At 37.9% G+C, this 15,510-nt stretch overlaps 1 protein-coding gene across 1 annotated transcript in view; it reads right to left on the minus strand.

Annotated features, from left to right (window-relative positions):
- OPHN1 (oligophrenin 1) overlaps window positions 1–15,510 on the minus strand; it is a 435,527-nt gene that overhangs the window by 259,122 nt on the left and 160,895 nt on the right. The window contains exons 6-7 of the mRNA XM_004715440.2: window positions 4,807–4,908; window positions 2,983–3,093 (exon numbers count right to left, since the gene is read on the minus strand). Of these exons, the coding sequence (XP_004715497.1) occupies window positions 2,983–3,093; window positions 4,807–4,908 (213 nt within the window). The remainder of the gene's footprint in view (window positions 1–2,982; window positions 3,094–4,806; window positions 4,909–15,510) is intronic.

Genomic DNA, 15,510 nt, shown 5'->3' on the forward strand with positions numbered 1-15,510 from the left:
ACATACTATTTTCATGTATCAAATTACAAATATTTTAAAATAATACTCCATGCTGGCAAATGTAACCCATTGCTGTTCAATTTTTTTTACTCATGACAATCCTATGTGTTTCAGAGTATGTGCTCCATAGGGTTTCTATAGATGTGATTTTTTAAAAGTAGATTCTAAGCTTCTGAGGCATGTCTGGGTTGGTAAAAACACTTTTAGGTTAGTAGCTGAACACTTAACCATTTATGCCACCCAGGGCTCTATAGTGTAATAGGTATTAGTGAAAATTGCTCAATTCTTTCTAGAAAGCAATTTGATCAACATAAACATTTGTATTCTATGTATAAGTATATACACACCACAGAGTAAATGTATGTGTGTTTATATATATATATATATATATAACTTAAAAAACCAAGCCCACTGTCATACAGTTGATTCCAACTCATAGTGACCCTTTGTAAGGCTACCAAGGTTGTATATCTTTAGAGGAGTAGACAATCTTATCTTTCTCTCACAGAGCAACTGGTGGGTTTGAACCACTGACCTCTGGTTGGAATTTCAATGCTTACCTGACCGTACTGATTGGAAATCCGTTCATATACATATGTATACACAAAAATTATATGCATATATAAATGCACAGATATATACTACATATACAAGATGGTTTCAAAGTGTTCATGGAAAAATGTTATCTTTTCATTACATTTTTCTATTACTATCTTGATGCTTCCGTGTGCGTGTGTACACACAAACAACATACATATCCTAATTTAATTTACCCGTTAAGTCTTGTCATTTTTGTCCAAAATATATGTCTAGTCCAGTCATTCTTTTCTGTTTCCACTACTAGCACCCTAAATTAAGCCAACTCTTTCTCATTTTTTGAATCTCTGTATTTGCTATTTAATTCATTTCCTCACTTCTATTCTTGGCCCCTTCTAAGCCATTCTCATCATAACACAAACCAGCTAATTTCTTACCTTGCTTTGTACACTTCAGTAGTTTTCCACTGCACTTAAGACTAAAATCCCAATTTTTATTATGTCTACTGGTTCTTTCTCTGACTACTAACATCATTTCCTGCCATTCTTCCTTTTTCTCACCAGGATCTAAAGATACTACTACTCTTCTTTTCATTCTCTAAGGATACCATTACTTCCTATCCTTAATTGTGTGTACATGTTTTCTCTTCCTGTTCTTTCCCAACTATTTGTATGGCTGCATCCTCTCTTCCTTTATATCTCAGATTATATGTAACCTTTTCAGATGTCTTCGTTGACTAGCTGATCTAATGTTCTTTTTCTTTACTTTAGCTCCTTTGAGTTTCCATTATAATCCTTTTCACAATCTTCAATTATCAAAATTTATCTATGTATTTTTCTTCCCATTATCTATCCCCCAAGAATATGGGTTTCGTAAAAACAGAATGGGGTCTATCTTGTTCACCAAAGGATCCCTTGGCACATAATGTGAACTCAATCAGTGCTTTCTGAATAAATGTATACTCATATACATACAAAAGTAAGCAGATACACATATACATATAATTATGTGCAATATGATGTGCACATACACATATACAAGTATAAATGCACATAAAGATAGAGAAAGAGATCTTAAATACACAGATAATTTGGAAGAAAACAAGCTACAATATTAACAGTGATTGCCTCTATATAGGAGATACTTTTTGTTTCATGATCTCTGTGATAATTTGGTTTTGTGTCAACTTGTATGGGTCAGTATCTTCAGTGGTTTGGCAGTTAAAGCATAGTAATCCCCCATGATGTTATGTAATACAATGTAATCAACTCCATAATGGAATCTGCTATATGTAGTGAATCAGTTATAAATGATTAGGGGAGATTGCAACCCCCTTTCTTAGGTCACTGCCCTGATGCAAATGAAAGGAAATTTCCTCAAAGGTGTGGCCTAATTCCAATATAAATGGTGGCTGTGGGAAAGCTTGCTTACTTCTTGCAGGATCTCAATCTTGCACCTGGCTCATTGATCTCTGGTTCTTTGAATTTGAGTCAATGGCCCACCATATTGACTGAAGAGGCTGGATGATATCAGCAGCCTGTCATTTGACCTGCTAACCGTGAATTTATTGAACTCTGCAGCTGCAAGCTTGAACTGCTCTCTTCTTGCTCCCTGGTTTGTCTTCCTGCCTTCTGGTTTCTCAGCCCCCGCAATCATGTTAGTGAGGGATACCTCCAGCTTAACATCTGACCCATGGACTTGAACTGGATTGATTCACTTCTATAATTATGTGAGCCCTTGTCTTGAAATAAAATTTTCATATAAAAATATAAACTTCATATACATATAATTATACATAATTATAAATTTTATAAATAATATACATATAAATTCCACTCATTCATAAGTTATATGTATATAACTATTTTTTCTTCTCTAAAGAATGCAGCCTAATAATCTCTTTGACTGTTTTAAAATTTTTCTGCATGGTTAATTTTATAATAAAAATGAAAGTTGCTAAATCTAATATATTTGTTGAATTAAAATATATCATCTTTTGTAATAAATTATGGAGGTTTACACTGAGATAATTTTAGATGATTTACACTGAGATGATTTAATAGTAGAAATAGTAGAATGGGTAATCATTGATCGAAAGGGTCATGAGTTACTAGTGTATGATGCATACTCAAAATAATCTCTGAAAGCAAGAATGGAATACAGGTAAAGAAGTAAAATGAACACTAACAAAAAACTAAAGTAAGAAAGAGAGAGAGAAAAAGAGGGCGAAGGAAAGAAACTGACAGAAAGAGGAAAAGAGGGAAAAATAATTGAGAAAGCAAGAGAATAATGTCATATAATTCAGTATGCCTGTTTTCATGAATACCAATATTAATCACTAATGTTTTTCACTCTTTGAGAACACAATTTTATGGCCCAAGTTCTCCATATGGAATCTACATTTGGTAAGTAATTTTAGACCATTGATCCATAGATAGAACTTACTGGTTCTACAATATTGAACTTCTTTGACTCCTGAACTTCCTGGATTTGATAAACATATTCAAGAGATGACTCAAAGAAATTGTGTCTCTCCTTGTCCACCTGGAGGTCTGCCTGTAGAAGGAGGGTACAATATGTTACAAAGAGGAACAGTGTTTAAAAAAAAGAGGCACAGTGGTTCTCTCAAGTTACTGTTTATGGACACAACAAAATAATAGAGGTTATAGCAGTATTTAGACACCAAGTAGTAATCATATTGCTTTATTTTATAGAAAGTGAGAGATAAACATTTACTGTCCTAAGGCTCTGTTTTTATCTTAAAAGTACAAAGGGTACTTATTTCTGTGTCAGAAAAAACAAGAGGGATGCCTAGCAACAGCACCAAACTGCCAGGATCCTCCAAAAAATTTCATAGCAAAAACCTCTGAAAGAAAATCAACTTAGAACTCTGTTGGGTCCCTAAGACCATCTAAGTCAAACACAAGGATAAAATGTGTTACAGTTCAAGGATGCAAACCAAAATCAGTAAAGTGTATGAGAGGAAACCAGGTTCAAACATCCAAGAGTCCTCTCCCAGGGGAGTCACATAGAACATATTTAAATCCGATGGAAATAAGTTGTGGCAACATTTGTAAAATACTCTATACCAGAAAAGCTCACTAGAGACTGAGTGTTCATAGGTTTCATTGGATGATTACCAAGCATATACCAAAATCCAGGCTCCCAGAAGGAAACAAAATACTTAGTATAAACCACATCATTTGTAAACACCGTTTAGATAGAATGAGCCCCTCTTGGCCATTTAGAAAAAGTGTGTACATTAATGTATGGCACTGTTTACTGTCCAAGCATCAGGACACCAGCCTAAGGCAGATACTGTAAGCAAGCCTTTCTAAGGATAGCAGTTTCAGGCCTTCTGTGTTAACTCTTTTCTTCACAGAAAACCTGGTGCAAAATGGACCCCAAAAAGGGAAAGAAACAAAGGTACATAAAAGAAAATTGGCAGAAGACTCCAAAACTAGTATTTCATTTTAGTTTATGAAAGAGAAGCACCATTACTCACATTCATTAAACTAACTTTACCTTCCACTCAAGTTCTTGTGTGATGTGATATGATGTGATGTGAATCTACCAAACCAAGAGTTTAGAGCAATGTTTTCCAAAGTGGGCAGTACCACTAGAATGATCCAGGGGAGCTGCAAAAGCAGATACATACACTTTATCCTGGATTATGGTCTATAGTACAAAAGTTTTTAATGCTGGAGTGAGGGTGTTGTGAAAAATACTGGCTTACTTGAATAAAAACCACCACCAATTTCATGCTATCAGTAGGAATTTGCAAGTGTAAAATATAAAATAAAAGCAAATGCTGATATAAAGGGAATTTCAAAAGTTCCTGGAAATTTTTCAATGGTTTTTAATTCCATTTGCCCATAGAAATGTTGAAGCCCCTTTGCATATCTCACAGGGAAAAAGGTAGAAGACCAGTATCTCATTTACCAAATATAATACTAGTTTAACTATCTAAAGTTTAATAACTCTAGAATCAGAGTTCTGAATAAGTGAAAGGCACTCTGGAGACCACTGAGTTCTAGCCCTTCGTCTTAGAGAGGCCAAGAGGCCATGGTCACACCGTGAGTTAGTGGAGGAGTTATCTTGAAAACCTAGTCTCCTGAGTTCTGGGCAATGGTTTTAAATGCATGTGTTATTACACTTGGTTCCAAGCTGAGGCAGAGTATGAGAAAAGAGTTGTATTAGAAAACTGCCATTCTTTCCAAGGCATACCTGGCAATGGAAAGTGGAGGAGAGAGATTCTTTTAAACATACCTCTTGTAACTGGGATTCTTTCTTTTTGGAAGACAGATGTAAATGGCGGTCCAGCAAAGAATAAAACCTCTCACCATCCTTTTCAAATTTTTTTTTCCGTTCCTTGACATGGGAGACAAACACAGATTGAGATGTTTGTAATTTTAACTGTCTACTAAAAACCGAGAAACTATGCCAGGTGTCCTATGGTTAATCTTTCTAGATTCTTGAATGGGAAATAAAAAGCAATAGAGAATTTGGTTTTACATTGGTTTAAAATTCCTTGAAAGCATCCTGCTTAAACACAAGGTGATTACTCTGGATACAATTAAAATCTGGGAGATGTTGCTCAGAAAGTGACACATAAACAAGAACTCTATGTTAGCTGCATTTTGTTTCTCCAGTACTTTCCATTAATCATTCAACTTATTTAATTTTTTTAAAGAGGAAGGAACATGGGAATGAACTAAATATATGTGTTTAATAGGTTGACCTACAATTTATTTAGACAGCCTAGTAATACAGAATACATTTTTCAAGGCAATAGAAATCTGAGGCTACTTCTGTGAATAATGAGTTCATAGGTCACAACTGAATTAAACATTTCATGGCTGCATATAAAATGATGTTAATAATGACAGAAAATAATAGTTGCTGCTTATGTGCATACAACCAAAATTCTCATGGGTTTTGGTTCATTGTTTTGGAGGTTTAGGTTCATGGTTTCAGAGGACATCCAAGTGAACTGCCCTAATAACATGTTTAGTGATTTCACTCTATTCCCCACATTGGTGCATAATGCTGCGGTCTTAAAAGCTTTCAAGAGGTTATCCAAAGCATAATTGCTTACTAGTTGCCTGGATCAACAGAGGAAGGAGAGTCAGGAATAGGAGGAAGTAAAAACATGTATGGCTAATTTCCTCCACAAGCAACTGCCTCCTTTGCTATGAAAACATAACTACATGGTGTTCCACTACCACTACTAAACATTTTGATCAAAGATTCCACAGAAGGTGGAAAATTCAGAACAGGATTTAAAATTCTCATTGACTCCAGACTTTCTGAAGGCAAGGAGATTAGACACTGGGGAAAAGGGGATTTCAAAGTTCATGGGGGGAAAAAAAATCACTGTTTTTTAATTCCAATTGTGCACAAAAATTTGGAAGGCCCTCAAAACTGTCACCCTGAGATAAATTTTAAAACCTAAACACAAAGCATCCGCCAACAGCTTGCTAAAACAAAACAAAAACATCGTTTAGATCAGTGGTTCTCAACCTGTGGGTCCCGACATTTTTGGGGGTCAAACAACCCTTTCACAGGGGTCCCATAAAGGCTGGCTCTAATTTTCCTCTATGTGATTATCCTAAATTCTTTTCAACTCACCTCCTTTGATCTCCTGTTCTCTATAAATTTTATTTCCCTAAATAAAACCTATTAATTAAAAATCTCGCTGCGTCTCTCATCTCTAAAAAACCTCACAGAAAGTTGTTAACATGGTGCATATATTGCTGTATATGTTCTCAACAAAAACAAAAATAGTATATGATAATGGATGGGAGGAACAGGTTTCCTTGAAGGTTTAACTGGAAAATGAGAGCTGAGAAGCTTCACTGCTCTCCAGTAGGAAATTTAATTAAGCTCTGTGCATCTCAGCAAAATGGAAAAACTTACAGCCTCTAATTGAGCACTAATAATGTTCATTTGTCACAGATTAATGCTGAAATTGCACTCCTCTCAGCACAATGCTGGGATTTCCTTGTAGAGAGCTTATTTCCACTAATGAGAAATCTAAACTCATTGAACAGCCACAATGCACTACAAAAACAACAACAACAACAACAAAGAGAAACCAAACCTACTGCCATAGACCACCACTTCTGTCAGTCTGTTGTATTGTGATGGTTTAATTGCTTAAGTGTTTATGTGATGCTATAACTGTGTCAGGGACACATGACTAAAGAAGAGTTGCCTTCTAAAAATAGATTTGACCATAATGATGGGGGTAGAATAAAGCTTTGGGAACCTTCACTTGGTGATAAGCCAGACTCAAAATGAGGAGAAATAGTTGAAAATATCTTTTAATAATCAGAACCTGAAATGTATGAAGTATGAACCTAGAAAAATTGGAAATCATCAAAATGAAATAGAACACATGAAGATCAATATCCCAGGCATTAATAAGCAAAAATGGACTGGTATTGGCCATTTTGAATCATCATGATAATTACATGGCTTACTATGCCAGGAATGATAAATTCAAGAGGATGGTGGTACAACCATATCAAAAAGAATATTTCAAGATCTACGTACCTTAAAACTAAAATACACATACAAGAAAATCGAGTTAATACAATTATTATTCAAATTATGCACATACTTTTAAAACTAGTGATGAAAAAAATTGAAGAATCCTACCAACTTTTAGTCTTAAATTGATGAGACATGCAATCTATATGCACTGATGACTACAATGCAAAAAGTTGGAAACAAAGAGAAGGAACAGTAGTTGGAAGATAAGGCCTTGGTGATAGAAATGCAGCCACAAATTGCAATATAGAATTTTCTAAACCTAATGACTTCATTGTGTTTTTCTCAACTATATAAATGGAAACTAAATACATTGTTTTGAAAGATGAATATACAGAAACCAAATTGATTATATATATGGGAAGAGGCAATAGGAAAGCTCAGTAGCTTTTATAAGTAGCAATCATGAGGCAAGGGGCTGACTGTGGAAGAGAACATCAATTTGTTCATCTGCACATTCAGGTTGAAGTTAAAGAAAAATTTAAAAGGTCCACGAGAGCCAAAATGCAACCTAGAGTATCCAACCTGAATTTTGAAAACATCTCAAGAAGAGAATTAACTGAACACTAATGACAGAAAACCTGATAAGCTATAGATGACATCAAGAAAATAATATATGAAGAAAGCAAAAGTTCATTAAAAATACAGGAAAGGAAGAAATAATCAGCACGGATGCCAGAAGAGAGTCTGAAAACAAGCTCTTAACTGTAGATCAGCTAATGGCAACTTTTATTTATTTATTTTTTAAGATTGCCCTTCAATTTTCTTGAAGGACAAAGGGAAATCATGGGGGCTTCTTAGGAAGAAGTTTAAAGAAAATTGAAAATTGTATTGATGAAACAAGGACAGAAAATTTGTGCCAAGGATTCCCCCATGCCCCCACCCCATCACAAGGAACTACCTACTTATTCTTTGAGGTTAGAAAATGTTGTCCCATGAGAATTGCATTGGAAAATCATACCCTATCCACCCTAATATCCTCTAACTATAACCCCTTCAGACTACTTTCTGTTCCCCAAACTCAAAGAACATTAAAAAGGAATGCATCAGCAATCACAAGCAAATGTGATGAAGAAAGCTGATGGTACCCAGCTATCGAAAGATAAAGAGTCTGAGGTCTTAAAGGCTTGAAGATCAACAAGCAGCCATCTAGCTGAGAAACAACAAAGCCCACATGGAAGAAGCACATCAACCTGTGTGATCACAAGGTGCCAAAGGGATCAATCAGGCATCAAAGAACAAAAAACATATCATTGTGAATGAGGGGAAGTGCAGAGTGGGAACCCAAAGCCCATCTGTAGGCAACTGGACATCCCCTTACAAGAAGGGTCACAGGGAGGAGACGAGCCATTCAGGGTGCAGTGTAGCAATGATGAAACATACAACTTTCCTCTAGTTCTTAAATGCTTCCTCCCCCCACCCCTCCCCCCACCACCACTATCATGATCCCAATTCTACCCTACAAATCTGGCTAATCCAGAGGATGTACACTGGTACAGATAGGAACTGGAAACACAGGGAATCCAGGACAGATGATCCCTTCAGGACCAGTGCTGAGGGTGGCGATACCAGGAGGGTGGTGGGTGAGAAAGGGGGAACAGATTATAAGGATCTACATATAACCTCTTCCCTTTTGCAGTGCATTTCGGTCATTAGCAAAGTCTCTGTCTCTGGTCCTCAGTCTCTCAGCCACATGATTCCTTATTCTACTCTCTCTATGAGTCAGAAAGCCCATCTGCAGCTCTGACTTTCTCATAGTCTCTCTTCTGTTTCATGGTCTCCTTGCCTTGGACTCGGGTCTCAGTGTAGCATGGCCTCTATACCTCTGCCACATCAAACAGGGAGGGATCTTAAAAGTGCTCTACCAGTGGCTCTTCTTCCTTGATGGTCCCAGGAATTCTCTGTTCCTGCTTCTGAGATAGTTCATACATATAGCCAGGAAAGTGGCAACTAAAACTTACCAGTCCCCTTTGTTAGTGCTTCACAAACACTATTTGCATGGTTCCATTCAAACATTTGGTGAAAGTTACAGAGGCAGGAAATTCCACTGCACCATACCCATCAATAATTTTTTTTAATTTCTAACAGAGTATCATAATAGTGTTTTCATTAAAATATTCTACTGCATACCTAGGACTTTATTTTTCTGGACATGATAAGCCACACATCTATTTGTATATGAGTATGCAAAGTGTCACGTTATTTTTTTCTATCTGTCTTGATTATTTTCCCACAGTAGAATTTAATGTTTCTGAACATCAAATGTGCTGTACTTGGTTAAGAGATACAGCGTTCATGTTTTTTACTTTTTTTCCATGCCCTTAGCCAATTCCCTATTATTAAAGTCTAATTTTTGTACCCCTATAGCCTACTATATACTACTTGATATGATAAGGGATATAAACATTAACAGAGGTATCAAACCTTTTTATAAAATGGCTGAACTAAGGCTGAGAGCTTAAATTTAACCTTTCATATGGATTTACTTTATTCCCTAGACACTCAATATTACCTTTCCCTCCATCTACCTTTGTTGCCTAGAAATCAACTCATTTTACTGTGAAGCAAATTTGTTTGTTTGAGGTTAGGCTGAAGAATGTGAATGCTTTATGGAAACATTTTGACACTTTCAACAAAGTAACACTTTATAGAAACTCTTTGTTTCCATTATCCTCCAAAGTTCAAATGTTCTGAGCATGTGAATTGTTAAAAACTAATCCTGTAAATGTCAATCATGGCATTGCTTTATAACCAACAAGTAACCCTGTCCTAACCCCATGTCTTTCAATTACATCTCATAACCAATGAATCAATAAAGCCAATAGCATGTAAAAATATGTTTTATTTTGCACTGAGTTGGAAGAACTTAATTGCTATAAAATAATCAGAATACGACAATTTTATGTTTCACCTCCAGCACTATAATTACTTGTGACTTGCATTTTACACCCTCCCCCCCCAAATCCCTGAGCTTCAGCATAAGGATTCCTGCTATCCCATTGCAATACTAATTTTGGCTTCAGTAAATCTCTGGTTTAATTTCAATGGAGTAAGACTTTCAGTTTCTTATAATAGCCAATTCTATATGATCCGAACTATAAAAATTCAAATATTTTAGAAAAGATTTCCTACTTTCGAAAATTAATCAGAGTAAACATCATCCAGCATTTACTATATATTGACAAAGCATGTCCTGAAGATAGTTGTTGCATGATAGATGATAGATCTATTAAGTCAACCAGCCAAATACTGGTCCCAGAGTCTCAGAAAAAGATGAGTAAATTCTCCTACATGTGGAAAATACAACCTATCATTTGAATTTTCTGTGGCAATAAGCACCTATAACTGACATTCAATCTAAATGTTTTCTAGAATATATGTATTTTGAATAACATATAAAACTAGTTAATATATCTTCTGGATGGTGAGCATGCAACATCTAAAAAAAATGGTAATAATACTTGATCCCAAGCAACAATTCTCAGGATGGTGGGACAAAGAAGGACAGTTAGTCTTTGGGATCAAGTTTCTAGGGGAAAACAAAACAAAACACCCAAACAATCAAGATTTTTTTTTGTTTCCCCAAATAGCCAGTTGTAGTGGTAAACCTTCAAAAGGCCTTCAGGTGGAGTGGCAGACAGGCTTCCTGGCCCCAGAGAGGCAGAAGCCAAGGAAGCACATGGCTAAGAGACTGAAGACCAGAGAGGGAGATAGACTGCTGGCCGAAGAGAGGCACTGCTGTCGTCCCATGACTGTATTCTTACTATTTACTGATCCTGACTTGTGGCAACTTCCCCAATAAATTCCCACAATTTTTAGTTAAAAAAAAAAGGCCTTCAGGTACTAGCATATCTAAATAGGGTAATTTAGAGAAATATCAAAACTCCATTGTAAATTAGGTTAAGACTACCATTCCTACCTTTCTAAGGGAAGCTAGTTATCCATTCCCTCCTTTGTAAAGTATTCCTGCTTAAATAACAATGAAAAAATAATCTCACCTAGATAAAGAACTGTTTAGTGTTTGCTAAACTTGCAATCCTTTTTCTAATTGTCTTTTAGGCATATTCATTTTGTTATTATTGATCTTTTTATTGGGGGCTCTTAAAGATATTACAACAATCCATAAATCAATTATATCAAGAGAGCTTTAACAAATGCTGCCATCATCATTTTCAAAACATTTTCTTTCTACAGAGTCCCTTGCTATCAGCTTGCTATCTTAAAGGTTCTTTGAATCCTTTAATGGCTTTTCAAGCCATTATCACTTCCCCTAGTCAAGTAAACATTATTTTACATTTCATTAGTGTTGACTGAATCTTCTCTTCTTAACCAAACAAATTTTATTTACATTCCAAGTACTTCAATTAGAATTGACATGATCTACATTCAGTCAAAATGCCCTGTATCTATTGTATGCTTTAGAAAATATTGCTTTAGTCAAGTGTACCAGGAGATAAGTAATTATACTTTTTCTAGGAACTCATATTAAGTATGTTTGTGAACACCACCACCCATCCACACAGTTTCATGTCTAATCACTGGTCTGAGTGGTTATAAAAAGGAGAGAAAGTACCATTGAAACTCACTTTGAGAGAGAGCAAGACAGAGAGAGAATGAACAGTATCCTGGCCACCAAGCTTCCAGGACAACATTCCCTGTTGCGAGTAAGGGGGTGGGGGTGGGGGGAGTCAACAAACCCAGGTATAAGGAAAAAACAAGTGATCTAAGATCGATGTAAAGGAGAGCATAAAATGACTGGTGGGGTTCCATCAAGTACAATGGAGGCAAGAGGAACTACAGATAGCCAAATGAAGGTCAAACGTCATAGTAAGACAGGAGAAAAGTAGAAGAAAATAGAGGAAAGAACTAGGAGGCAAATAGAGGTATAAACATCAGCATGTACATAAGTAAATATATTAACCTAGAAAAATAGGGATATAGATCTATGTACATATATTTATAGGTTAAGTATTAAGGTAGCAGATGGACATTGGGCCTCTATTCAAGTCCTCCCTCAACAGAAGAACATTTTGTGAATTCTGTGATGCTCACCCTCCCGACATGATCCCTGAAGGCAAAATGGGTGCATAAGCTAATGTGGTGAAGAAAGCTGATGGTGCCCAGCTATTACAAGATATAGCATCTGGGGCCTTAAAGGCTTGAAGTTAAATAAGTGGGCCAATGGAAGCAAAAAAGCCCACATGGAAGAAGCACACCAACACGTGTGATCACAAGGTGTAGATGGGATCAGTTATCAGGCATCAGCATAGGAAGACCCAAAACAAACAACCAGTTCAATGCGAATGAGGGGGATTGGGATGGAGATCCAAAGCCCATCTGTGGACAGTTGGACATCCCCTCACAGAAGGGTCACAAGAAAGGGATGAAACACACATATTCTTCTAGTTATTTAATGCTTGCTCCTCACCCCACCCACACTATCATGACCCCAGTTCTATCTTACAAATCTGGCTAGACCAGAGGATGTACAGTGGTACAGATAAGAGCTCTTGACACACAGAATTCAGGACAGATAAACTTCTCAGGACCAATAATGAGAGTAGTGATACCATGAGGATAGGGGGAAGGTGGAAGGAGAAGGGAGATAAAGGGGGAACCGATTGCAATGGTTGATATACACCCCTCCCCAGGGGGACAAACAACAGAAACATGGGTGAAGAGAGACAGCAGATGATGTAAAATATGAAAATAAAAAATAATTTATAAATTATCAAAGATTCATGAGGGTAGGAGGGTGGGGAATGGAGGGAGGGGGGAAAAGGAGCTGATCCCAAGTAGAAAGAAAATGTTTTGGAAGTGATGCTGGCAATGTATGTACAAATATGCTTGATACAATTGATGTATGGACTGTTATAAGAGCTGTAAGAAACCCCAATAAAATGATTTATTTAAATTAAAATAATAATATTTAAAAGGGAAAAAAGCTCACTTTTCAATGCTTTTATAGCATACGGGCTAGTTTAAGGAAAAGTATATACAATGATACCTCAATTGTCAAACTCAATTCCAAATTCTTATTCAAACGAACACCAGAAAGTTTGCGAACTGGACATATTTTCCCCATGAGAAATAGTGGAAACCCAAATAATTGGCTTTGAGGCCCCACAATTACATTTATAATTCCACTTTTCCAGGACTTTAAGTCATTGTGGTGGCTTTTACTCTTCTCGCACATCACTGTTTTGGACACTCAATCGCCATCAAGTTATTTCTGATTTATCCAAATTAACAGCAATTTCTCCACCTCTTTGATGGTCTGGGTTGTTTCCTGGTCCCTACATTAGCTGCTTTAATCACATTTCTACCCAAAATGTTGATTATATTAACTTAGCCATAGGTATTCAATTGGCAAGTCAGACAAGTAGTGAACGATTCAAATTTTGCAATGATTTCATTCTTTAAAGAAAGAAAAAAGAAGAAGAGAGGGAAGATGGTGTCCAGATAAATTTACCTACCGGGAGTTGCTGCTACCAGACCAGAATATTAAGAGGTAAGAAGACTGCGACTAGGAGACTGAATCCGAAAATTAGAAACTGAGTATTAGGGTCAGGCCCAGACTCCGATTTTTTTTTTTGTTTTCACTCACAAAGCAAACCAAAAACGCACTGAAATGCTCTAGGTACACTGTGATGGGCTAGCAGGCTTTGGACCTGGGCCTCTGCCAGCATTCAAGTCCCACAGCAAGCAGCAATTTCCCAAGGCTGCTGTCTAAAAGTGGTCATATCAGACTAGAAGAAAGCCTCTGAAGCTAGTCACAAGACCCCACACCAGAGCTCCCCACGCTGTTAGCTACCTTGTGCTCATAACCTAGGGGTTGGGTCATGTGGGTAGCCATAGATTTGCAGCAATTGAAAAAACATCAGGAAATTTACCTGAGTCAGATTGTAGTGTGGCAGAGCACAAGCTGGTAACCATAGTCCTGGGAGCGAATTCAGATCCATGTGGCCGAAAAGAAAGCCTCTCTGACAAGTTAGATATCCTCCCCTGGGGGTCAGCGTGACAGTCCTCAAATCAGGGCACCCCACAAGTCCAATATTATAAAGAGAAAAAATATCTTCTCCGTAAAAACTGCAAATCCCAGGCTCATTGTTTAACTCCAAGACAAACCTGCCAAACAGGACTTTTAGCATGCATTAACATAATAAGAGAGCCAGAGCTAAGGAATGCCAGAAGTTAGCTACAGAGTCAGGAGGCTTTCAACTTAGCAAAGAGCCTCTGGAGCAAACATCAGTCTCACAATAATTTCACTGAGCACAAATGGAGAGCCCATAGCCAGGGGGCCAATTTAATTTCATTCAATTCCAGTTGGCCAGGGAGGTGGGAAACTCCTAGAAGTTGTCCCTGGGTATGGATTACCGGAAAGCGTAGGATCTGACCACGGTCCGGTTTTCGTAAGCAACATCAGCCAGAGCATTGCCAGAGCGCTGGGGACTGATTGGAAATTGCATTGTGCTTACAACCCCCAAAGCTCTGGGCAGGTAGAAAGAATGAACAGAAATTTAAAGGAGACTTTAACCAAATTGTGCCTAGAGACTGGCAGGGACTGAGTGACCCTCCTTCCCTTCGCCCTGTTCCGAGCCCGGAACACGTCATATCACCTGGGTTTGACCCCCTTCGAAATTATGTATGGGTCCCCTCCACCAGTAATTCCAAGCATACATCCGCTGCCGGAGGGAGGCTCAGGGGAAGTGTTACAGGCTGTTCAAGCCCTGCGTCCAGTGCAGAACCAGATATGGCCCGCTCTTCAGGCCTTCTATAAAAATGAACAGGAAGGCCACCAGGGGGTCCCCTTTCACCAGCATGAGCCCGGAGACTGGGTCTGTGTCAAGCGACATAATAGTAAGTCCTTAGAACCTAGGTGGAAGGGCTAGGTAATTCTTGTTAACCCCACTGCCCTTAAGGTCGACGGAGTAGCAACCTGGATTCACCACTCTCACATACGGCACGCCAACAGGAACAAGAGAGAGCTGCAACAGAAACAGTAGAAAGTGGAGGCACATCCAGAAAACCCCCTAAAAGTGAAGCTCGCCCACATAAGGCCTAGAACTGACCAGTAGCGAGATGGCCGGCAGTACTGGTGGTGGCTGTTTTTTTGGTTCTGGGTGCAAGTAAGGGGCGGCCCTAATAATACCCCACATATACCTTACAACCTCACTTGGAGAATCGACAACTTAAAGACTGGAGAAGTGTACAACCAAACATCTAGAGTAGCACCTCCCAACACCTGATGGCTGTACCTTTATTTTAATCTGGAATGGCTCCCGGGAGACCTGCGCGTTGTTACTTCTTATGAGGGGGGATATGGGCGCGCAGGAGGGGGGGGACAGACTTGGCACGAAATGCAACGAGTGTCCATGAGCTGAAATGGGTTTTATGCATGTCTGAGGTTTAGAATCG

This window comes from Echinops telfairi, unplaced genomic scaffold (assembly GCF_000313985.2).
Source record: "Echinops telfairi isolate 266 unplaced genomic scaffold, ASM31398v2 ScPeMD7_7423;HRSCAF=8461, whole genome shotgun sequence".
Taxonomy (NCBI): Eukaryota; Metazoa; Chordata; class Mammalia; order Afrosoricida; family Tenrecidae; genus Echinops; species Echinops telfairi.